A 25415-nucleotide genomic window follows, 5' to 3' on the forward strand; every position below is an offset into this window, starting at 1 on the left:
GAAAACATGTTCACAAGGGAAAAAAAACTGAACTCCAGCTCCAAGCAATTTATCCCTTCCAACTGTTGGTGAGCCGCCACCTCTTCAAAGCTGCTGACAGCTCAAGCCCTAAATACAGCGAGGTTGATTCTAAGCATTCTTCATGATTTAACTGGACAGTGCAAAAGCTTTTTTTTTTGAAAGTGAGACAGAAGAGATTTTCTTTGCTGGGTTTTTTTTTTTTTTTTTTTTTTTTTTTTCAGACTATTGTAAAAACAAAAAACAAACAAAAAAACAAACAAAAAAACCCCAGCCAACCAACCAAAAACCAACCAAACAGAAAACCCAGTAAAAATCAGGGAGACACAGAAATGCCACATGATCACAAATGAGTCATCCTTCCATCAGTTCAACTGGGGACTCAGCCTTCAGTACTTGTGTATATTATGTCAGTTTCTGTCTTTTTCTGATGAAAGATTTTGGTGGAATTGTCCAATAAAAATCAGGAAATTTGGTTAGCATTGGCAGCATAAACAGGATTAATTTTCAAGAACCAACACATTTTACATTAACATTTATAATCAAGAAATACTGACTCAAGTGCAAGCAATATGGCTTTTAGTGTGTGATATGCAGAGCGTTAGAGCACCAGATAAGAAGAGCATTTATTTTCAGTGGTTAATGGCTCTCCTATTTCTCCTTGATGCTGCCTATTCCCCACAGTAGTTCAGCATGCCTAGGAGCTTCTCCTCAGGGCAGCCAGACAGAACGTAAGATGCAACATGCATTTTTCTGGAGTTAAGCTGATAGCTCTAATCAGGCCATTAAAACCTGAGGAACAACCACTGAGATGCTTCTTTATTCACTGTGTCCTAGGAAATGTATTAGCATCTATTAACCGAAAGAACATAGACGGTAATAAAAATGCTAGAGCCCATGCAAATTGCTGTTAAAAATATATTGGCTACCAATCTGGTTCAAAGCATGAAGAGACATTCTGAAGAAACTGCCATAGTGTGAAAGTTCTGGGGTTTCTTTTGTTGGTTTTTGTTGTTGTTTTTTCAAATATCTAAACTACTGGTAGGATAGATCATGCCCGTGCAGCAGACACAAGTGAGTGTACTTAAATCAGCCTTTCAGCACATGCTCAATTTTCATGCTATTAGCAGTCCTCCTGATGTTCTCAAGATTAGTGTTTATTGAATAACAACTGATAAGCTTAGGATTTTAGTCCACATTAATACCCTTTCTCTGGAGACTGTAGGGAATTTCTGTCCATTCTGTCCATTGGGAACCCAATCTTTACTCATCTGTTTTTTTACTGAAACTTTAGGCAGTGGAATTGTTCCTGGAACTCAATATTGTCTGTATTTAGCACACACAGTACTACTATCAGTTACATCATTTCGGGAAAATATTCTGTGACTATTCCTTTTAAATGAGTCTGCTGCTGGTCCCTGGGGGAAGTGATACGCAAACCCTTGTTTAAAAGAAGCTTCTGTAAGCTGCTGTGACACTGACACAGCTATTGTGTCACAGTAACATTCTGTCCCAGATTTGCCAGTTTATAGCAACAAATAGCTTTGCTATCCTTTTAAACCTTTAAACGTTTAAGAAAGTGATATGAGAAGTCTCTATGTACACCACAATTCCACAATTTTCATAACTTCCAAACAGATTTGGCAGGTAGTCATATTCCCTGCTAATAGTCAGATTATGGAACTAAAATATTTATTGTACTTGGCTTCTCCAGCATCTTTTACTGTAAACACTGGAAGATATGTTCATCTTGCCTTGTTATGGTTTCTGTCCAAAGAAAATATATTTTTATAAATTATAAATATACAAATCTGCTTAAGGATTTTGTGGCTGTGTGTTTATACAGTTGATTATTAATGCTGGGGCAACCAGAATCGCTGCATGAAATGTTCTGCATAATACTTTTCCCTTCTGCTTGACATTTTTCCTTATTGCTTTATTCTTTAATTGTCCCCATGAGGCCATCTACCCCACCTGCCTGAAGAGATGTGCAAGCATGCAAGATCTGAACTCTGCTACTTTATGTTTGCAATTTTATGTGCAACAAGAAGGCAGGAATGAACAGCAATCTGCACTGCTTTTATATGCCAGCAACTGAAAAATAGAAGAGCTTAAGTGCCTCCCTGGTAGTAAGAAGCCTGACATAATATCATCAGGTAGATGCCTTAGTATCTTGAACTAGATCCTATCTTTGTCCTACATTTAGTAGATTTAAACAGAAACTGGTTCCCGATCTCTGTAAAACAGAATGACAAATTGCTCCCAGGAGAACAAAAATAACAAGTGTCCTAACATTAAGTGGAAAGCCATGTACAATCAGGAACAGGAAAACAATTTACTTTGGGCCCATTGGAATATGCACGTTAGAGGGATCTTTTCACCAGATCAGTTAAAATATTAAAAACAATGAGAATGAGAAGCAATAACGTACAGATCAGGAAGAACAGAGAGTGAGCTAAGGGCAAGGCACAGAGTCCAAGGGGCAGAGACACCACCCATGACTACATTTCATGTAGAACAACAGTGGATACCATACACATCTTCATAAGGACTATAGCAAGGGGTTGCTACACATACCAGACATGAGTAAAAAAAAAAAAAAAAAAAAAAAATACTTCTAGGCACAGCCAGGGAATGAAGATATTGTTTGATATTTTCACTACATAATTTTAATGAGAAAAAGTGATGGATGTCACATTTCTCATTCTAAGTGCATCTTCTATTTGCTCCTGCAACCTCTGCCTGCCAGGTGAACATGTGCATTTTGCACCTTATCTCTCTCTGGTTTCTGGTGGATGTCAACTAAGCAGTCCTGAGATGCCAAGTACCTTAAGTCACACAGATCATTACCATCAGACAGAAATTATGGTTGAAGCTGCCCATTTGAGCTAAACCTAAGTGTAGGAAGCTTATGTTCTTCATGAATAAAACAAGACAATTTGCTAATAGCTCCACTTCCCGTACTGGTCTTGTTTTTCTCTCTGTTCAACATGGTTCACCTCATTTCATACTTGCTTTCACTTTTACTCAGAACTGGAACTTCACCATCATTAGAGTTTTAATCAGTTCTGTACCTGGGAACTAAAGGCAAATTAATCACCTCACTAGCACTCTGCAGCAAGCACTACAGCCCGACCTGTCGGCACAAGCACTCAGAGGAAAAACCAATTTCTCCAACAAGTACTAACTCCTGACAGACTAAAGTCCAAACATAAGTGCTCAAAATTAATACTGGTGAACAATCATTGCCACATTGAAGATGCACGCTTGTAAAACTCATTTACATCATGCCGAGGTGCTATGTGTCTTCCTGCCCACCATTTCCCTCACATCACAGAGCCTTGCTCACATTCCTTCACGCATCCCTTGGGGAGCTCGCCGTGCCTGTGCTCCAAAATATCTAATAGCTTTTTGATGCAACAGTATCACTCTGTGTTTTAACTAGAAAATCCTGCTGAAAGGTAGGATAGGGTTAGTTAGGATATGGGCTCCACTAATGTGAAGGGTATGCGTATTCAGTTTTTCTTTCCCCTGCAGAAGATTCATATTATGAATAAAAATGAAAGAAAAGCTCCAAGAAGCTATGCTACAATGAGAAGATCTGAAGTGTTACGTGTTCAACACATCTGGAGAGTAGGAAAGCAAAAGCAAGATTTCTAGTGCTAAAGACCCTCAACTATGGGCTAACCTAGTAACACACATATAACAAAACATATTTCTGAGCAACACAAGCGACTGAAAAGCCATTCATTCCAAACTCATTACTGAAAAGTTTCTACTGTTTCAAGCAAGTCTGAGACACCTGCACACAGATTGTACTGGAACATTTCCACATCACTTTTCCATCATCTTTTCAACTTCCACAATGATTTATTAGTAAACTTACTGGTTTGTGAACTACAGCTTTACACAGACACAAGTTAACAAACCATTAGAGATTGAAGAACTAGAAATTTTGATCCTATTACTGTTACATGTTTTAATTCACACCAATAAAATTGAGTCATGTTTTTAGATCTTTTAGATCAACTACAACCTATGCATTCTCTAAATCATTCTTCCCACTCTATTGTTATCTGTCTAGATTACAGTAGGGTATATGTGAAAAGAGTCTCCTGTTTTGAATGTATTAACCTATTACCTGTTAACCTGTCTCAAGCCTTTGAATCGGTAGATAATAGCAGGACAAGGGGAAATGGTTTTAAGCTGAAGGAGGGAAGATTAGGTTGGACGTCAGGGGGATGTTCTTTACTCTGAGAGTGGTGAGGTGCTGGCACAGGCTGCCCAGAGAGGTTGTGGATGCCCCGTCCCTGGAGGTGTTCAAGGCCAGGTTGGATGGGGCCCTGGGCAGCCTGGTCTAGTATTAAATGTGGAGGCTGGCGGCCCTGCATGTGGCGGGGGGGGTTGGAGTTTTATCATCCTGGACGTCTCTTCCAACCCAAGCCACTCTATGATTCTATGATGATTACTCCCTGCTAGACATACTATTGTTTAGTCACATACTTTATATTCTGTAAAATTATTGGAACTCTTTCTTGTACTGAATATGACCTTTGCCTACAAACATCACAACTGTGGCTGATGGATATGCATTTATATTCTATTTTTATTTCAGAACCTAGTAACAATGACTGCAAACACATTACATAGATCTCAAGCTAAGACACCTTAGAGTGCTTACCCAAAGAGAGATATACATATAGGTCACTCCAGAAGTAATGTCTCTTATTTATTTCCATGGAAACTACAGCAGATACAAAGAACACTACACTACTTGATAAAGCAGATTCTCAGCTGCAAAACACTGTTTTTTGACATAGTCACCACTATTAGCTGTGCATTTTCACCAGCGATGAACAAGAGTCTGCACATTTGTAAAAAGCTGCACCAGAAGAGGTGATCCACTGTGACTGATGCCACTGCTGGAACGCACCACCCACCACATCCCTGTGTTCATATCCACTGTTTGGTCTCCAGAAATGTTCAGCAAGCTTTGTTGAATGTCAGCAGGTGCCATTTTTTCCACATGAAAGAAATGTAGAAAGCCCTTTGCTTTGTGTACACTTCCATGTCAGATGCCATTTTGCCAAGACTGCCCTTCTACTACCATCTGTCGCATGGCAACAACATGTAATGGGATTTTGGTGGGAAGGTTCAACCCCCATTGCTGTACCACAACCATCTGCCTTTTACGCCACAGGCCAACTTAGTAAAATAAGAGGCACTACTTTTGGAGCAGCTCTCATACACTCTATGGCTATGAGAAACATGCAAAGGCCATGTACAATGACAAACACACAGATGTAATGCTTAATGACCTAACAGAAGTAGTTATGTTATCAGAAATACATGTTCATACCTGACATTGGGGAAAAAAAAAGAAAGTCCTTCAGGAGAGTCACTGTATACACTAAATATTTATGCCAATGCAGAGCTGCAAGGCACACCCTCAATTTGGCTTGAATCACAGTTTCTCTGATGACAGGCTTATAATAAAATACAGTTTTTACAAATAATTCATTAATTCAGCATGGCTATTTTGGGAATCCTAAGTGAAAACTATTTCCTTTCTGCATGGGTAGACAAACGTGTTTCTGAAAGAAGAACAGGCTTTTTTCCTTGCCTCTTAGATATCTGCAATTCAGTTCTTAAGGTCAGCAGCTTATATAGCAGGTTTCCAAGCATTTCAGCGCTAAGGACTTGCTCCATGAGAACTGTCATGAAGGATTTATGTGTGCTACACCAGACTTTATGCTACATATGCTGAACCTTCTCTTCAGGTGCTATTGATTGAGACACGTTTGCCTTCCTCATGCATGTGAGGGGCCCCAATGCAGAACAGGCTTTACCTTCTTGAACATTCTGGTGGAGTCTTCGCTTATCTGCATGAAGCGCATGATGACGTTGTTTAGGTAGATATCGCTCAACGTTGCATGGTCTTTGCTTTCTCTTCTCACTTGGTTCAGGAGTAAATACCAGCAATTCACTGGTGATAAGAGGTTCTGATCTTTCCTAAGGAGGAGAGATACATATGTATTATGTACAGAGATGGAAAAGTTGCTTAATTATCACAATCACCCCCCTGACATTTACACTCATAACTTGTACATAACAAGTGACTACTTTTGAAAACTCAGCCTATCCATTCTTGGAGTAACTCAGACCAGGCAAGCTTCAGATGATTCTTTTAAGACAAATTTCACAAATCCCATGAGGCATGGATACAAAAATACCAAAAAAGTGCAAGAATTTAGAACACTGCAAGACAGCCAACAGTTTAAAAACCCTGCCACAAAGCTCCAGCTGCTTACAGACTGTGTACATGTAAATATGCAAAATTAATAAAGGCTGCTGCTGAGAATAACATCAATTATTTTTTTTACATTAGAAATAAGTAAGGACTGTAGGTGCATTCCAAATCCTTCATGAGAAAATTGTAGCTATTTCACAGTAACGGATTTGTATGGAATCATAAGCAAAAACAAGGAAATGTCACAAGCTTATATATATACATATATATTCTGTGATCAGCATTCATAAATCCACAGCATTTATGAACGCACTGCTTCTGCCAGTCAAAGACTACAACTACAAGGCCAAGAGAAGTACAGACATTTTCCCCAATGATCCAGTTCTGAACTTCCTTTACAGATTTTGTTCTATAGGCCCAAGTGATTAGTGTTGCAGATGGTGAAATCACAAACAGCTTCTCATTTCTTAAACACAAATAGAAATGTACATAATTCAACAACTGTCTCACAGACGATAAAAACCTATTTGTGAAATTTGCCTTATCATTTTACTTAAGCTTTAAGTTTGCTTTCATCCATGTGGCCTAGAAGATCGCTGCTCTTTCTTTTTTCTTGTGTAGGGATTCTCATATAGTAATAAAGGATCAGGCACATGGAGATAACATAGTCAGGGGTGGCAATAAATTGAGGGAGAAACTCCTTCAGCTCTTGGTAAATTATTCTAATAATTAACTATTGCCACTGTTAACAATGTGTCTTTAATTCCTCATCTGATTGTCCAGCTTTAGCTTTTACCCCCAGAATGAAAGCAACAATGAATGACTAACAGACAAAAGCCTTTTCTTAATCATTCAGTTGTGAATCAGAAGCATGTTCAGGAAACTTCTCCATTTTGTCTGAGAGGTACATCTTAACATAGGTACTCACAGCATCAAGATTCAGGGTCTTCTCACTTAGGTCAGCCAGCTAAGCATCCCTGAAGGGCCATGCTGACATTACTTGGTCTGCACTGCTTCTGCGTGTCCTAAAGGTAATCCCACAGGATCCCAACTTCCCATAGGAAGGTACTTCCACCTTCCAGCCTGTTCTGGGAGGGAATGGTGGGAACAGCAAGGAGACCACCTGCTTTTGCTACGATCACTTCTCAAAACAACCAGACAGTTGCACAGTGAAGTAGAAGACAGGACTTTAGTCATGATACCCATGCACACAGGCTATTCTGGATTTAGACATGTTTAAGAATGAAAAGATGTATCTGTATGCACAAAGCAGAAGGATCTTGACACAAGCTGTGTAACAGCCTGGGCTCCCTCTGAAGCAGTGACATGCATAGCTTCGTTACTTCGTAGAGCTACTGAGTCACTTAACAGAACTTTTAGAAATACACAGCACTGTTCTTTGAATCGTGTGCTATATTGAGATTCATCTCTTCTGTGTTCAATGCGTTTGGAGAAGATTTTTGTCACCAGACAAAAAAGTCTGTGTCTACAGCACAGTACTAGCTGGATAGTGGAAAAAAATCCAAACACAAAATTTTGGGTTGTATCCCTAAGCAAAAAAGAGCCAGGCAGATGCATTCATTAATCAGCTCAACTCAGGAAAATAAACAGATGACACCATGCTAGCAAATAACACATTTGAAACACTTTCTAAAATACACTGTAAACTCTTTTTGACAAATACTTCTGTTTTGTCCCAAGTTACTATGCCATCAAAGGGATATATTAAATTGGAAGCAAGACGTAACAGTCACATCCTAGTCCAGGAATAAGAGTGGCAAAGAGGCACTAGAAGTTCACATGCAACAGCAAATCAAAATAGCTTTCTCTCTCAATGCCTTTTTGCCAATATTTGTGGCCTTTTTTTTTGTTGTTGTTGCTGTTGTTGCTTTTATAATATTGATTGACCTATTTAGACACTTTTAAAATCTGTCAATCACACTGCAACAGATCAGCACACAACTTTCAAGCACTTTTGAGGCTCTGCTTCTCTTCCAGATATAACTGCATTTTGGATGGTTTACATTCAATGTGGTAAGTGAGGAATATTTCTGCAATATACCTTTTAAGAAACTGAAAAATGTTCTATGAAATTTACATGAATAACTGCAGTGGTCCAAATCAACACAACAGTATTCAGGTGACCAGCTACCTTCAGCTGAAATGAGAACTGCTATGCTGCTAAGCAGGGATGAGAATTTTTAATATGCCTTTGACCTGGCTCCTACCAAACAGTACTCAAAACCAGCAGAGGCAAGGAGTGGGGTAGCTCTCCAATAACCCCCCAGAGGCTAACATGGAGATGAGAAGGAAGAAATATCTTACTTGTACTGCTGATGGTCTTTCGTACTTCTTGTTTTTGCCATGAACCTCTCTGCCAATTTTTCCAGGTTTCGGGAATACTCCATCTCTATTTCCGACTTCTTGCGGAAGAAGTCCTGCAGATCCTGAAGAAGCTGCACTCTCATTTCAGTCTGCTGCTCCAGGCATTTCTGCTGTTCTATGAGTTGAGCTCGGATCTCTAATAAAAGAAGCACATGCCACTCAAGTCAGTGAAAGTAAATGAGAACTGAGCATTACGAATCAAAATTACAATCACTCCGGACAACTTCAGCCTCTGCAGCTACATCAGCTGGACCTGAATGTCAGGTCTTGTGGGGTGCAGCCAAGGTAGCTCTCATTTCTGCCATGACACACGTATCACAGTGTCCTCCCACCCACTGTCAGTCTGCTGGGCTGCTATGAGCAGATCTGCCTCCCATTTCCTCTCCCAGCCTCTGGCATTAGGAAGACATCTGGCTCAGAGCTATCTGCTTGTGGGGGGGTGGTGTTCAACTGTTTGAGCAGCAGCTCCTGCTATCCCCAGAAATGTCAGGCTAAGCGTGCACCCTTTGGGCTGCAATCAGCTTACTGCCAGGTGGACCGTGCCAGCTCATATCACAAAACACAGCATGGAAATAACTCTGCAATAAATTCTGGAGGCATTATCCACCATAACTGTGCACAGATGACCTTCCACAGCTGCCCATCTACACTGGAGGGAGAACTGGTGTATTATTCACCAATATGCTACAGTGAGCTTAGAGCAAGAAGTGCAGTCCTATTTAGAAACAGCTATTTGAAAATAAAAAGTTTGAGTGTAAGAAGTTTCAGGCATTGTGGTACATTTATTAATATAAAACAAAATTAGTCCGTTTAGAAGAGAATGTATGTTTATAGAGTATCTGGAGTAACAGGGAAAAGCCTCCAGATTTCTTACCACCGTATTCTGTATTGTTTGCCATATGTACAGTTACTATGAGTTTTTATTTAGGTATTTTTTTTTTTTTTTTAAACACTTCTATTTCTTCAGTGCTAAGTTGATAACCACATTCTGGAAAATCGCAGTCTAAAAAAATCCTTCTACCTCTTTTGAAAGGCTGGTTCATTAGAGGCTTAGAATTTGCCCATATGCACTGGAATCCAACACTGCGGAGTAAACACTTTGCAGCCATTATTTATATACATACAGTTTAGCATTACATGTTGATAATAAAACAATATGTCAGAAGTGATGCTCATGAAGTTGTGGATGTTTATTTCGTCACACAATCACTGAGGTTGGAAAAGACCATTAAGATCATCAAATCCAACCATCACCTAACACTACTGAATTCCATCACCAAACCACAACCCTTAGTGCTACATCTGCACATCTCTTGAATACCTCCAGGGATGGTGACTCTACCACTTTCCTGGGCAGCTTTTTCCAATGCGTAAGCAGCCCTTCACATAGAAATTCTTTCTAACATCCAGCTTAAATTTACCCTGAATCAATCTGAGGCTGTTTCCTCACGTCCTTAGGCTGCCTCCTCATGTTCTACTGATTTAACCACGCTGTGGGTGAAAAGACATCAGAAATCTTAGATGCCTCATTGGACTGAAGTAGAAAAATCTTTCTGAAAACCACCACTAGCATCACAGGGAACAGCAAACCAGTAAGCAACAATAAAACTGCAAAAGCTTATCTGAGGCAACTAGGAACTAATGCATCTTCACTCATTTTAAAGCAGGTCTAACAGCAGAGATCAAGTCTGCAGGGATTCAAATGTGTATACTGAAATAAGGTAGGATGAGCACTGAAAGCTGTTAAGTCAATATATTTATTGGAGGAGACAGATACTGCAGCACTTTCTTCCAAACCTCCTTTGAGCTACCATCTGCTGTGTTAATCATTAATGAGACCATCCATTTTTATACTCTGGTAGGTGAATCAAAGAATTCATGTTTTGGTTTTCATTTCATTTAAAATCAGCTCATCAGGAAAGGACCATGCCTCCAGCAAAGCTGAGCCACTGTAATACAACACCCTATCAATGACATTCATGTACGCAGAGGAGAAAAGCACACTGAAGCTGGAAGGTTATTAACAGAAATAATTTTAAAAAAAGCTTTTTTTTCTTGAATGCCCACTACTTTGTGAATGTTATCATCACAGAAAATTCCTTCTTAAAGGAAATTGGTTGTACAGATTCACTGATCAGAGGCAGGAGTTTTGCATCAGTCCAAATCCATGTACATTATCCCTGTACCCTGGTCATGTCCCATTTCCATCAGAGATTTTTCACTAGTGACTTCAAAACCAGAGCTCTGTATGGAGCAGCTACCTTCTCATTATTTTGTAGGTCAGTGGATCTTGCTGTTGTAATTCTTCCTTTTTAGGCAAGCTTTTACCATAGCAACAAGAAGAAGAAAGAGTGTAGAAAAAGGAATACATGAACAGAGATGCAAGAAACAATGAACATGGGATGACAGATTCCATATGAGAAAACTACTTGACAGTGGCCTCCTTCAAGCTTGTATGTTCAAAGTCAAAATTGAAGCATGACCACTGTATGCTGATGGTGGCTGGGCTCCAAGCTCTATGCAAGGCAGAAAGCTAGTGATGAGGGACAGCAGCTTCACAAAGGATGTCTCACAACTCCTGGCTGGCTGGATCTCAGCAAGGAAGAAGATTGTCAGTCCCATAGCTATGACTCTCATCTGCAGCAAGGAGAGAAAGGGGAGATGCACGTTCTGTTTGAGCCAGCAGACCAAGATCTGTTCAGAAGAGACTGTGGCACAGCAATTCTCCTTCTAGCCCTTCATGTCCTTCTGCTCCTGCTCCTTTGAATTCTACTTTTAGTAATAATGTGTGTGATGCCACGCTGCTAGACTGGGGAGATGGCAATGAATAAGAAATCGGATCAGCAAATGTTGTGATTTTCACTTTCTGATAAGAGACAACTGTGGATTAAAAAAAAAAAAAAAGGAAAGAAAACCTAACAAACACTGGCACAACAGCCAGCCAGCCTGAGTGGCTGCACATCACAAAATCCTGAGTAACTGGCATAGTACCACTAAGGAGCACAGTCTGTCCATCTCCTCCTGTTACGGAAAAATTTACCAAGGCAACGCTATTGTCCTTAACAAACCCACATGTGTGACTTCCCTAGAGCTGCAAAGAGCTGTGTGGAATACTGTTGCACTATATTCAAAGAAATAACTATCCAACAGGCTGAGATAGTGCCAAGTAAAAACCAGTAAGCCCAACCTCTTTAGAGGCACAGACAGGTGCAGCAGGCAACAGAAGACTGCCTGTCCCTGCTCAGTATTGCAGGCAATTTAAATTGAAAGTCGAACTGACACCAGCTGTAAGGGACAAGGACATTGTCCTGCTCTGCTCTGTGGAGTAGCTGATGTGAAATGATTGTCAAAGCGTTCTGTGCCAGGAATGCACACGTTCTAACTGTGGACAAATTAACACCTTCACCTTCTCTGCACAGCAATTTTCAGTCGTAACCACTGCTTTTCTGGCCAACCAAAGGGACTCCCATCCATTTACAATGCAGCTTCAACAGCCTGAACTCCCATCAAGTGGAAAAAACCCACTTGACTTGAACACATGACCAAAACCTGGAAATGGTTAATGCAACTGTAATTAAATCAATAACCTCTGAGTAAACCTTTGTTCTGAAGATTTTCATATTAAAACTCATTTCAAATTTATGCTCCACTCAATAATGTTTCCTAGAATTAAAGCTTTAAGAAAAAAATGATTGTGTTTGTCGTAGCCTTTAAGATACTGCTTTAACCTTTAGCATATTTTCTTCTGACAAGACATTAAAGCAGTGCACTACAGAAAACAAAAGCAGACAAGATTAGAACTGTTTTGAGAGATGTAAGGAGTAGATGAAACTGAACTACTGACAACTTCCAAATCATAATCAGAAATACACTCATCAAAGTTGCCTCTTGTACACAGTGCAGCATTACAATGACTTACACAGCACCACAGTAAGATGCAGCCAGTGACCCATCTGAAGGCACCTGCAGTGAAACACGATGATGCGACACACAGGGATCATGCTGGCCACACACCAGCAGGGAACACAACTCATTGCTTTTACCTCCATGAACACCCCACCACCATGCTCCATCAAGCATCCTGGAAAGCTGTGGATATCCCTCTCCTGACCTCAGAAGGCAAGAAGCTGGACATCTCATAGATACACAGCATTCTCTGACTCTAAATTTAATATGAATTCTGAAACAAAACAGTGTTATTTTAGCACTTCCTATGAGGACTACCCAACTGCCTCACAACCCACTGGAACATCCATGTTCCTCGCAGGTGACGCTGCACTGCCCACATCGTCAGGCAGGCTCCAGCCACACCACTCTCAGAGACCTTCCAGACCACTGCAAATCCTCACTACCAAACTCTCAACCCAAATGACTCTAATGAACCTTTCACAGCACTGTTATATGGCTGCTTTTCACTAGAACTCCCTATAAGCTGCTGCAGCCTGCCATCCTCAACTCCCTTCTAACTCTACCTAGATGGAAATAACTTCTGTGCTTGTGGAACAGCACTGGCATGGTTCTTGCTGTTTGCTCAAAACCCCGTAAAATGCTGCATGAACTGGACCCTGGTTTGCTCCTTGGGTCTGCAAGCCTCCCACTTGCTGCCTTGGCACACTGAAGTTGTGTGATTACAAAATACAGATACATCCATCCAGCAGTATCACTGGATAATGACGCAAAGAGCCCATCCTGCTAATGGTGATAAAAGCAAGAAGCTTATCAAAATTATTGAAGAGTACAAATATGTTCTCACAAGGCATGTTTGTGTGCAGGTTTGCAGCCACTTGGTAACTTCAAAGAAAGCTGTATCCCCTACCCACCTTTTTCAAGTATCCCCCTGACAAAAAAATTACATTTTATATTAGCTTTAAAACACTGAGTGTCTCATCAAAAGCACTAGAGTGCTTTTTGATAGTGTTTTAGACTTTCTCTTTCCAATCCACTACAACTCATCCATTTTTTTACACCAGTGAGCTACTGACACACACATTTCTCATTCTTACGTTTATGCAGTCCAGACCATATTTCATAGGAAAAGATTCAGAACTTAAATTCATTCTAGATATTATCTAATGACTGGCACGTGTTTGTAATTAAGGAGATACTGGTGCCTTATTCATTTTGTAGTTCCTCCTTACAGACACAATCTTACATGATTCTCACTATGCCTTGGTTACTTCATAAAAGACCGGCTCATGTCTAAATTTGTTAGTTGAAGCTGGGACACTACAAAGAATCACAGGCTTGTGTTGGAAGGGACCTCAAGGGTCATAAAACTCCAACCCCCTGCTTGCCAGCCACTACATCAGGTAGTAGATCAGACTGCCCAGGGCCCCACCGAACCTGACTTTGAACACCTCCAGGGATCACAGAATCACAGAATCACAGAATTGTGGGGCATCCACAACCTCTCTGGGCTGTCTGTGCCAGCACCTCACAGCTCTCTCTGTGAAAAACTTCTCTGACAACTAATTTAAATCCCTCCTCCTTCAGTTTAAAACCATTCCCCTTTGTCTTATCACTATCTACCTGTGTAAAAAGTTTATTTCCTTCTTCAAGGGATCAACCTCCCCAGTTCATTATCATTTTCTGTCTTTGCGAGGATCTGCCTTTGGCTTCTCCATTGAGATGAGTAGAGCTTTGGTTTAGCAGAACACAGCTGGCCAACAGCTGCATCAGTGCAGACATTCCTTATCCCTGTGAAAGCACAGATAACTTGGTTTACAGAGCCAGTTTTTCCCATGTTTAGATATTCTCAGGAAAGTACTTAGCTCCAGCTGGTCAGGTACAGTGTCAGCAGAGAAAGAGCAGCAGCAACCATCAAAAGGCCCAAGGAAACTCCTCCGTGCACAGTTAGGATTAAGTCACCCCTACGATCAGCACTCCCAAGCCTGCCTGGGATGTTATCCTGCCTCTCAGCAGACAAGAAGATAAACATTGTAAGAGGTATGAGCCCTATGGTGACTCTTCTGGCCCAGCTGCTGATACTTGTCCAGAAGATAAGAAGCCTAAAAGTACTAGTGCTGGACAAGCTTTTATTTCTCAGAGCCGTAACTAGAAAGCTGTCAAAGTGTTTCTATGATAAATCATGGGAGAAGCAGTGCGGTCAGCAGGGAGCTTGGCTCATGCTCTGTTCCAGCTCCATTTTCTAGGACCAGAAGCACTTTCAAAGCCAGGAAATCCCAACTGTCTGACAGCTGATGAGAGGTGCTGGAGTCAGGCTCTCTTAGGTTGCTGCAGAAATGCCTTTAAAGAGATCAAAAGTCTATTCCACAACATTAACCTTCTCCAACAAATGAGTGATAATCACTTCCCTGTCTTCTACACGCATATAAGAAATGTGGCTGCATAGATGGTGACAACCTGGAACTTCTGAAGGCAGAATTTTTGGGGACTTTCTTCTACTCCCTAGCTGATTTCACTTAGGACATTCAGCATTTGCCTTATGCATGCTTGCACTTAAAATGAAACCTCTCCAACGCAAACCCCAATTATAAATTTATTATTTGGCCGCGTGTCATTTCCCAGAAAAATCCATTTCAGGTTTTTTGTTTGCTTGGGGATTTTGGGGATGCAGCTGAGGTTGCTTCCTAGCACACATGTTTCCAGGCTTTAGGAGCCTATGGAGCTGGAATGGGAGTGAGAACCGTGACTGGCATCTGGGGGGCTGCACGAAGGGTCAGGGATCTGAAGGCCCAGTTGACATCTGTACAACTAACTCATTTGAGCACCTCAGCCTTAAAGATCAGTCATTGACTGTTCATTAGCAGAAATGCTGCTCTAGAAAACATTTCCATCATGCAGACAAGTGCTTACAGCTCCGTTTGGCCATCACAGTAGAAACAAAGAGCAGAGAAATAACAGATTCTCTCCTTGCTGTAGCTGAAAATTTCAAGCAATGTGTTCAAGCAAATACTGCCCTAGTCCTGCTTACTACAGCCACAGATGGAGCAGCAACATGCTCTCAGCCAGGACTGGGGAATCCCAGTGGATGGGGTTGAAAAGGGATGGCTATATCCAGGCACCTTGCACCTTCCACCTTCCAGTTACCTTCAGACACGTCTCTGGAAGAGCCGCAAAAACCTCCAGACATAGCTGAAGAAGATTTTCATCATGTTGTTCTTGGAATAACGCCCTCCTGCTTTTCACAGCCACAGCTGTTGGTCACTTGGCTGCCTGCAGTCCAAGCCTGAATGGAGGGCGGTTTGCCAGCTCACAACTTGGCTGGGCATGCTTCTGCCATGGTGCTGCTGCCAAGTGGCCGTGGGTTTGGGCAGGCAGGCTGCCTGCATCACCTCTCAAGTGCTGCTGCTTCTGCACTGTCTGCTCCCATGCATCATGGCAAGACATCGGCCATGCATCCTACCTACACCTGAGGACAGCATAGGTCAACTTTCCCATCCTTGTTTTGCCAGAGCTGGGACTAAGGAAAACCTGTGACTCCACTCAGAGGAGAGGGGACTTTCTTTTGCTCAACAGTAAAAGCCCAGCTCATCCCAGAACACTGCCGATCAGAAAAAACACCAAAGCACAGGACACCGCCTGGGCCTGGAAGATTTGCAGCAGGGCCCTGCAGCAGCCTCTCTCAGGGTGCACGGTGATGCAGGCAGTGGGTGCCCTCCGCCTCCAGACAAATCCATCAGCTCTGCAAACCCTGGGCACACAAAAAGAGAGGGAAGAACCCACATCAAGCAAGCCACAAAACACATTTCAGAAGAACTGTACAAACCAGACATTGCCCCAACCAGGGCATTCATGACAAAGGCCTACAGCCTCATAAAAGAAAGAAAAAAAAAGTGAGTGAGGGACAGACAAGGAGTCTGTGGGCATCTCTGTCTGCCAAGCAGACAGAATATCATGCAGTAGGTGTCCAAAAACCCATTTAGGGCATCTAAACTGTCAAGGTCTGTGTGGCAGCTCATTTTGATCCTTCCAAAGGGTTTCCACTGTTCAGGTTTTCTAATGTTTGTTACAGATACTATCAGCCTTTCCCTGCAGATCTAAACTCTAGGCACAGAAGAATATTAAAAAACACACTCAATACGCCCAAATCTTTCTTTTCTTACCAATGAGGTATCTGTCAGTGGAACAGAAAAATCATTCATGACTCTCCTTTGAATAATTCTTTGCAGTAATGTCTGGAATGCTGGGTTGACAAGAGCACTCTATAAGAGAAAAAACCCCACCACCATACCTCTTCCTGGCCACAGATTTCTATAGATATACTATTTAATTTATTTATTGTAGGCTGCTGTGATTGCTCTAATCATAGCAGATGAAATGTATCCTTCCTTCTGTACAGAAAATTCTCTCCTTACAGAATACAGAGTGTTTTTTATCTATTCAAAGAGAATTCATTCATCATACACATTATGCTATATCCTTCTTACATGCTTCTTCAGTGTTTATATTGTAAATTAGATTGTAAATTCTACATTTTAACTAGCACCTGGAGAAATGTTATTTCAGCTTTACCACTTCATAAAGCAGACAAAAGAACCCCTCTATTCCTAGACCTTAAAGCAGTTTTAGCATTGACCGATGGTGAAATTCATATCTCCCAGAAAATTAATGTCAGCATAAGATCGAGACTTTTAAAATACATTTTTATCTCCCTGAAATCAGTAGAGATTTGCCACTAACTTTACGCATGCTGGGATTACTACCTAACTCACTGCTTGAACTCAAGGCTGAAGCTCAGACTCACTAACATTCATACTGCTGTCAAAGGAGGCAGTACCTTTTTCCCCCCTTACATCCTGGCTACACAAACCTTCCAGGTCATCGTGCTTCAGTACTGCCCCTGCAGACAGAACAAATAAGCCATGGGGAGAAATGAAAGATTTTCTCAGCTGTTCTCCAAAGATACTGTCAGACCAAGGAAAAAGAAGGAAGGTGCAGCTCAGACTACTTACGTCATTGCCACTACAGGTCAGCCTCTCTATTTCAAAACAATACCAAAAGTGGGTAGTTACAGCAAAGTTTAGTTCCCAGCAGAAGTTTACATTGAAGAATGAATACCAAGTTCCCCACCAGGCTTGGCAGGAGCAGACTGGAACTTTTTGGGAAGTCTGATCTGAATTTTGCAGAAATTAACCAAACTGATTCCTACATTAAACCTGTCACAGACAATGGGAAACTCTATCCACAGCAACTAACAATTCATAACAGTCACCAGAACATCATCTTGGCACATCAACATCAATTCGACGGGACTGGGACTTGGAGATAAAACTCATCCTTACAGGTGAATGATTCTGCTTCAGGGATTGGCAGAAAACACTTCTGAACAAAAATACCATTCTGTACAGATCTTACTGCTCTTAAATCATTGTGTATGGTTCACAAACTACAAGACAAATATTTTCTGGATGGCAATCAATTCCCCTGCTCTTTACAGACAAACTGCTGGCGGCTTTTACCTTTCTGTATGCGTACCACGTATCTCTATGCATGTATTTCAGCTCACCTGGATCTTTCAAAAAAAGACCTCCTTGCTTTTGTGGATTCTCAGCTTATCAAATCACTCTCTGACTACTTTAATGAAGAACGCATAGGATTTACTTTTTTAAAACTACTGTAAGAATTTCTCCTTGGTTGCGTTTTGCCACTTACTTTTAAAGCCAAAACGATCTTGAGAACATAATTAAGAAGTTTCACAGTGCACATGATACTGTTCACAGAGCTAACTACCTGCATAATGAAACAACAAATATAACAACCTATTACTGATCCTCTGCCAAGGTAAAATGACCTCAGGAGTGAAAAGAAGTCAAGAAATTAACAAGTTTCCAAACTAGTCTCATTTCATTTAAATTTCCAGGCTTGGCATCCCACCTCTGCAGGTGTTTCCAAGCCCACAGCCTTATCATTGACTAAACGGCCATGGAGGCTCTTGGCACTGTGCTGGGTGCTGCTGACATCTGAAGGGCACCTCCGAGGTAAGCGATACACTGGTCAGGCAAGAGCCACAAATGGCAAGAAAGGAAGAACAAAAGGGGCAGTAGCTGGTAGTCTTAAAATTGATGGTACAACACAAAATCAAATGCTGCTTGTATGCAGTTTTTACATACCTTGGGATCACCATCATCAACTTCTCACTAAAATGCAGGCAAGCACTTCTGTTAGACAGTCTCACTCTTGCCCTGGAAGACTTCTGTATCATCTTTTCTTTCCCAGGCGAGGAAATTGTAAGGCAGACAGAAGACACTGCGGTCTCTCTTTTTTTTTTTTAATTTGCACTTTAGAGACAGCACTGTGAGCAGGCAGGAGCTGACAAAGCGCTGGGGAACCCTCGCATCCTGTCTGACGCTGGTTTATTATCTCAACTTGACAGATTTAGGTTCTCTTTTTCCCTTTTTCCACCCCTCTCCAGAGCTCAGAAGTCATTTTATTGCTTCAGTTCACTAATTCTCTAATTAGATTTAGATGGGAAAATAATATGTAAAACTGATTAAAGTCATAATTACTATGACTTTTCACAATAATATCCAATTGCAGAAGAAAAAATGAGATTTGTTGTGAAAGCAAGTTCTCAGCTACCCTGGAAATAACTCAAGACAACTCTGCTTCAACACGCAGTGCATGTATGCTCTTGCTGTGGAGTCTATACCATAAACACAAAAGATACTCGGTACATGCAGTAGCATCTCCTTTAGAAGGTTCTCCTAAAATTTTCAGGATGCAGAATATAATATGCAGGCAAATATGGAAAGAAAAAGATCTGTAGTGGATTTTCAAGAGCAGAATGGTAATGAAAACCTGTATGACCTTTATCAGGTAGGTGGTGAAAGCTCTGTCTTGGCTTCTGCACGGCTGCAGACAGGCCTGCATCACCACAGCACCGCGCCATCCGTCACCGACAGCTCCTGCAGTGGCACCAGGCTTGGAGCTGACATGTCCTTCATCTGCAGAGAGGACAGAAACCTCCCCACTGCACGGACCACCATTTTGTTCTGCTAAACTCCACAGCAATTGAGCCCCTCCTTCTTAGTATCTCAGGTGGATAGCTGACAAAAAAAAGCATCTGATGGCATTTTGTATAAATTAAATGTTGAGAGATGTGTCGTTTTTGAACAACAACAAAAAAATTATCCTCAGCCTCCGGCAGGTGACATGGCTCTTAAAATGAGAGTCACGCTGGTAGCAGCAGAGGCAGGAATTCCTGAGCAGCAAACGACCAGGAAAGCCACGAAACCCAACGCTGCTATCTGCATATCCATCAGCGCGCTGTGCATGGCCTCTCCTGTACTTTGATTACTATCACTGTGATAAGGCTTAGGAATTAATAACTACAGAAAATGCCCTCTCTGCATCCTCTGGAAATGATTTCTCATGCGTGGCACATCTTTGAGAGGTCAGTAAAACATTTTTAGTATGACATATGCCCCACTGCATGGTGTAAATCAGACCACACATTCGACCCAGCCATGACTTTCAGGGCAGCTTTTTAAGTCCCAAGGTAAAGTCACCATCCAGTTAAGGACAAGAGGAAAATTGCAACTCGTATTTTGTGTGCAAAGTTGCTACCCCACCCCTTTTCAGTTCAACCTAACACATAGCAAAATACTTTCACCACTGCTCCTTTATCTTTTACACATTAAACTCCTAAAAATTGTAAATTTAAAACCCAGCACTTTTTACCTAAAACAGTAATTTTGCGCTTTTTTGCTACGACATGTCCATGATGTTCCCTTTCTTCACCGAGACAGCTATGCTGCTGTGATGCCTTCAGTGCTAATTTTAAAACATTCTGCCCAAATCCAATGCTAATAATATGCTCAAGTACATCTTCCTCACTGCATGAGGCCTTATCTACCTCCAGTGAACCAAATGGGACAGAGACCCAGCCATGAGCAGCATGCCAGAGCTGCACAGCCTGCCGCCACTGCTGCACTGGCCCCTGCCCATGAGCCCCCTCCTTCAGACGCGGCCTGGGCAGGGGCAATATGGCCCAGGGACCATCCATAACACCCTGCATGGGTGTGGGGTCTTCATGGCAGTTGGAGCTCCAACCTCACCATGCACCACTGTGAGGGGGCTGGCATCTACCACCCAAGAAATCTTGGAGCTAAACCACATTCTCAAGATTCATACCCCTTCTAGGAATATATCTGTACAAACGCAAGCCCTGCTGGGTGGCATGTCCTTCAGGCAGGCAGATGGGCCTTGATCTGCATCCTTTTGTAATGGAGACACGGTCTGAGTGTCTGAGAGAGACAGTTCCCAGTCTGCAATTACTGGCCCTCTGAGCATGACTATATTACCTGAAAATACATTCCAGTGCCTTGGCTCACTTTCACATAACAGTACTGAATTTGAATGAATGGATGATACAAGAAACAGGACAACACATTCTGGGAATTAACAGAAAGTTTCATATGCCAAACTTTGAGTAGAAAATGTTAAAATTTTTACAATTTAAACAAAATAATAATCCCTATCATAAACAGAAGAACAACAACTGTCTTTTGGAATCTGACAAAACCATTAAATGATAATTGCAGTATTGGCTCAGTATAACTACTAAACAAACAGTGGTAGCAGTCAAGTATTTTTATGTGTTACTGAACTAATAAGATGATATAAATTCTACCAAGCTTCAAGTACATTGTTTATGTACTGCTCCGATCTGGTAAAAGACATAATTTCTAAGTGAGAAAATAAAACGTCTACCTCAAAGGAATGTTTTCTGACAAGTTTGAACTCAATTACTCAGAGCCCCAGCTTCCACTCACTATCAGCAGTGAGAAAAAAAACAAATCCTTTAGTGTCACAAAGCAGATTCTTTGTTCTGTCTTTCTGCTATGGGGAAGCATAAATTGGATTGTGGACCACATTTAATTAAATTTAGCTTGAGTTGTTATGGCTGGAGGAGAAGAAAGCCCCCCCGAGGTTCATGCTAATGGGGATAGAAAAATACATCTACTGCTGAGACTGTAGGTAACTGCTGCACACACACACTCAACACTAAGATGAGGAACAGTATCTGCTAGTAAGGGATCCCTGGGCTAGAAGCATTTGCATATTACCAGATCCTCTGGAAACAATTTTTAATCTGTTAGAAATTTAAAAAATAACTTTTCTTTTTTTAAAATGAGATTAAGTATTAGAACCAGTAAAATAAAAACTTGATGATTTGCAGAACTCAGTACCTGCATTGTCTTTCTGCAACTCTTCTCTAATCTACATCCATCATGAAAATTGTCTCTTTCCAAGAGACATATGGATGGTTATGGCTTCCAGGGGGCTCTGATCACTGCACTATGGAAGCAAAAGCATTGAGAACAGCTGTAGGAAACAGATGTGCCACTTTGGGCACTTTCAATGGAAGGCCAAGGGAGGAATCCTTCATGTGCTACTTAGTGCAGGATCCCCTCATAAAAAGACCATTAAAAACCAATGATTGCCTCTATTTTTAGGCTGTCGCAACTTGGAAGCAGATATTCTGATAGTAAAGTCCTTGCTGGAGCAAATAAAGGAGAAGAGTTGCTGCAATAGGCAGAGCAGGAGCAGTATCTACCAAGTCCTTCCCCTGGAAAACTGAAACTCAATCTGAGCCACTGAACTTTCATAGATACAAAGTGCCAGCTATAAGAAGCATGTCAATGGTCATAGCAGTAGTACAGTTCGGTAATTCACAGAAAGCAGTGAGACAAATGAAGAAATAAAGATGCTGTACCTACATCAAAGAAAAGCTTGTCCTGTAAAAACCTATCCGCCAAGCCTGGGTTAAAAAAATAGGGGAAATTTTCTTAAGAACAAATGCAGTAAACCCAGATACCAACTGGGTCAAAAAGCAAATGCTCTCAAAAGGACGAACCAGGTATGCCAGCAAGAAACGAGAGAAGCAAAGGACCCCTCATAGCTGGCTACACCCTCCTCAGGTCAACCATCAGTAACCCAGCTTCTACTTCTAACTTACTGAATGCCCCCATAGTGCTGAGCACAGTGCCAAGCCTGGATGTGACTGCAGACAGTAACACAACACCCATTAAATACTTGTGGTGAAGCCATGGCAGTCATTAGTAGACACACCATTTATAGGCAGCACCATCTGTTTGTGCACGCAGGCACTAGCACTAGTCAAAAACTGTATGGTCCTAATCTTTCACAGTGGCATTTCTAAATACGATGGTACAACAAAGATCCGAACATCTTAAGGCCAAATGCAAGCAGCAAATTCTAAACCATAAAACTGTAGAAAAAGTAGTATCACCAAAAATTTTTAAGATACATTTTTTCTTGTTTTTTCACACTGATTTTCATGTTCTAAGTAATCAGCCTAAAATAGCTGGTAGATGCAATGAAGGGCTTTGAATATAATTTGCCTTTATCTACTTTAAAGGAACAAAGTGCTAATAGGAGAAAATTATCTTTGTTTTTTTCCACAATGGAAAGCAATGACAGAAAAAGCTCCGATGGTATTTGAGTTCTGCAAGTCAAGCCTTTCTGATGTGCTAAACAGCTCTGTCCTTGTCTGTAAAACACAGTTTCATTCCTGATTAGTATTAGTTTAGTCCCATCAGAAAACAGATGAGCCTGGTACAGGAAGAAAGGGTGCTCAGACAACTCGATGGGACTTCAACATCCAGACACTGCTGTGGATGGGCCCAGCAACCCTCACCAAGAAGATCCCACAAATCTAACTAAAATTTACTGAGAAGTTGCCATTACTTTCTTCTTTTCCCCCTAAGGCTGGATTTAGAAAATTGCTGCAAGGCCTGATACAGTGTGAGAGATGGTGGTGAGTGGTACCAGCCAGACAGCTCAGCCCAATCTTCTCTACAGAACCAGCACTGTTCTTTCCAGAACTAGTCCTAATGATGCAAGTGCATGGCACTACCTGACTAACTTGGCCATTCTCAGCCTCTCCAGCTGAAGCTCTTTCCTTCTGTATAAATCATGGAACATGCATTATTACAAGGCCCAAAACTGTGCTGCCTTTTGCCAAACAAGCATTGCAGTTACTGTGCTGGAAAGCCAGACATTGTCACTGGTCCAACTGGTCTTAGAAAGTGAGTGCTTTAACATCTTTCAAATCTGTACTCAAAACTATAACAAGGCTGGTGCCCAAATATGCCTGGTTTTTGAACCCCTTTGAAGTTCCATTCATAAAAATTCCTTTTATGACTTGCTCCCTTTTCAATTTCTTTACACACTGGAGATAAGCAAATTTCAGATCAGAAAAGCCAGTAGCTTAAACAGAAAGAGGTGGCTGTAAGCCAGCTTGCTAGGAAAAAGTTTTCTAGCAAACCTACAAGCACTTCACACTCCAGCCAAACAAGCTGCTGAGCTCCTCAGAGTGGGTGGAAAAGCCACCCAGAGTTAGTGTAGTCTGAGCAACACGAGGAAATGACTGGAGGCAAATCTCCTGTCCTCTGAGAGAGAAGCACATCTGCAACAGTTTAATCTTATGAATAATTGCTTCTTGCATCATCCTTAAGGCTAGACATAAAATGGATTTCGATAGAAATGTATCAGGTTTCATTTTTATTGTCGGTCACTTACAGTTTTGTGAAGCGATTCTTTCATCCAAAAAACCTCCCATCTGCCCTGCAGTGAGGAACGCTGCTCAACTCAACTCACTCTCATCCCAGGACTCTGCTGGGACAACCTGCTGGGACAACCATGTCCAGCCAAGCCCCCTCACAATGCCTGGAGGCTGACACCCCCCGGCAGGTTCTGTGGCCAGGCTCATGCTCTGAGCGGTACAGGGATCACCTGAGGTGTGCAGGCATGTAAGAAAGATGCATTTAGAGCCTATTGCAGCCCAAAAGGCAGCAAGGACAGGATGCATAGAGGTCGTCTTAAAAAAAAAAAAAAAAAAAAATGACCACAAAACTCAATAAATCAGAATAGCCCTCAAGCATTTTAATTCAAGAAACCCAAGTCAGTTCTAAGAACTTAATGATTTTAATTAAAACTTTCCTCCTCCGCAAAGTTTTGGTCTTTTAATTTATTGAAAGAGTCTAATTAAGATGTAAACAAAAGTTCAAACATTCTCACTTCCTGCAGAAGGGAAACATTGTGGATTTTTTTCCTAAAATGACATTAACCAGCGTGATTTAGGAAGAATATTTAGAATTTAAATCTTCCAATAAAAAGAACGAAGCAACTGCTGCCAAAGAAAATTCAAGAGAAGACATAAAAGCTTTGGGCACCATCACCACCATCAGTGCAGGAGAAGCAGCAGCTCTGCAGAGGCTGTACCTGATGGAGGGATGCCTGACAAATGTGTCTGCTCGGGGACAAAAGGGAGCTTCTTCATTATCTTTCCACGCATGCACTATGGAGAAACGTAAAGCACTGATTTGCAAGATGCTCATCCCAATTTACCAATATGTTTTACTCAGCACACATATGCTCCCTCTGTATTCCCATATGTCTGAGGAGTTTTAAAAATAAATTTGGAGGAATGGAGTCATTTGCTTTATTGTAGGCAGCTTATATGAGGGGCATTCGGAAAAGCAGAACAGAACAGAGAATTCTACCTGATGGATTCATGAGAACATATTTAATCTTGCAATACAAAAACTCTTTGTTAAAAATACAGAATAAGGTTCTGAAAGATTAAGGGCATTCCTTATTAATGCCTACAGACATAAACATCTGAATATAATGTACTATTTGAGTAAAAAATACAGTAAAGGGCAGGTCACCTCAAAAAGCTGTACCCTTCTTTCACACAAAGGCACAGTGCTGCACCCCCTTCAACATGAGACTGTTAAGATCTAGCCAAGGAAGCCATTTCCAGCTCACA

The 25415-nt window shown here is 41.4% G+C and overlaps 1 protein-coding gene across 2 annotated transcripts in view; it reads right to left on the reverse strand.

The window, feature by feature from the left end:
• The window catches only part of SRGAP1 (SLIT-ROBO Rho GTPase activating protein 1), a gene marked incomplete at both ends in the record, with an annotated part of 136215 nt that overhangs the window by 60431 nt on the left and 50369 nt on the right, over window positions 1-25415 (reverse strand). For both annotated transcript variants that reach the window (XM_079549702.1, XM_079549701.1), the window contains 2 exons: window positions 5868-6030; window positions 8594-8789. In XM_079549702.1, the coding sequence (XP_079405828.1) occupies window positions 5868-6030; window positions 8594-8789 (359 nt within the window). The remainder of the gene's footprint in view (window positions 1-5867; window positions 6031-8593; window positions 8790-25415) is intronic.

The sequence above is a fragment of the Tetrao urogallus genome (assembly GCF_951394365.1).
Source record: "Tetrao urogallus genome assembly, chromosome: 1".
In the NCBI taxonomy this organism is placed as follows: Eukaryota; Metazoa; Chordata; class Aves; order Galliformes; family Phasianidae; genus Tetrao; species Tetrao urogallus.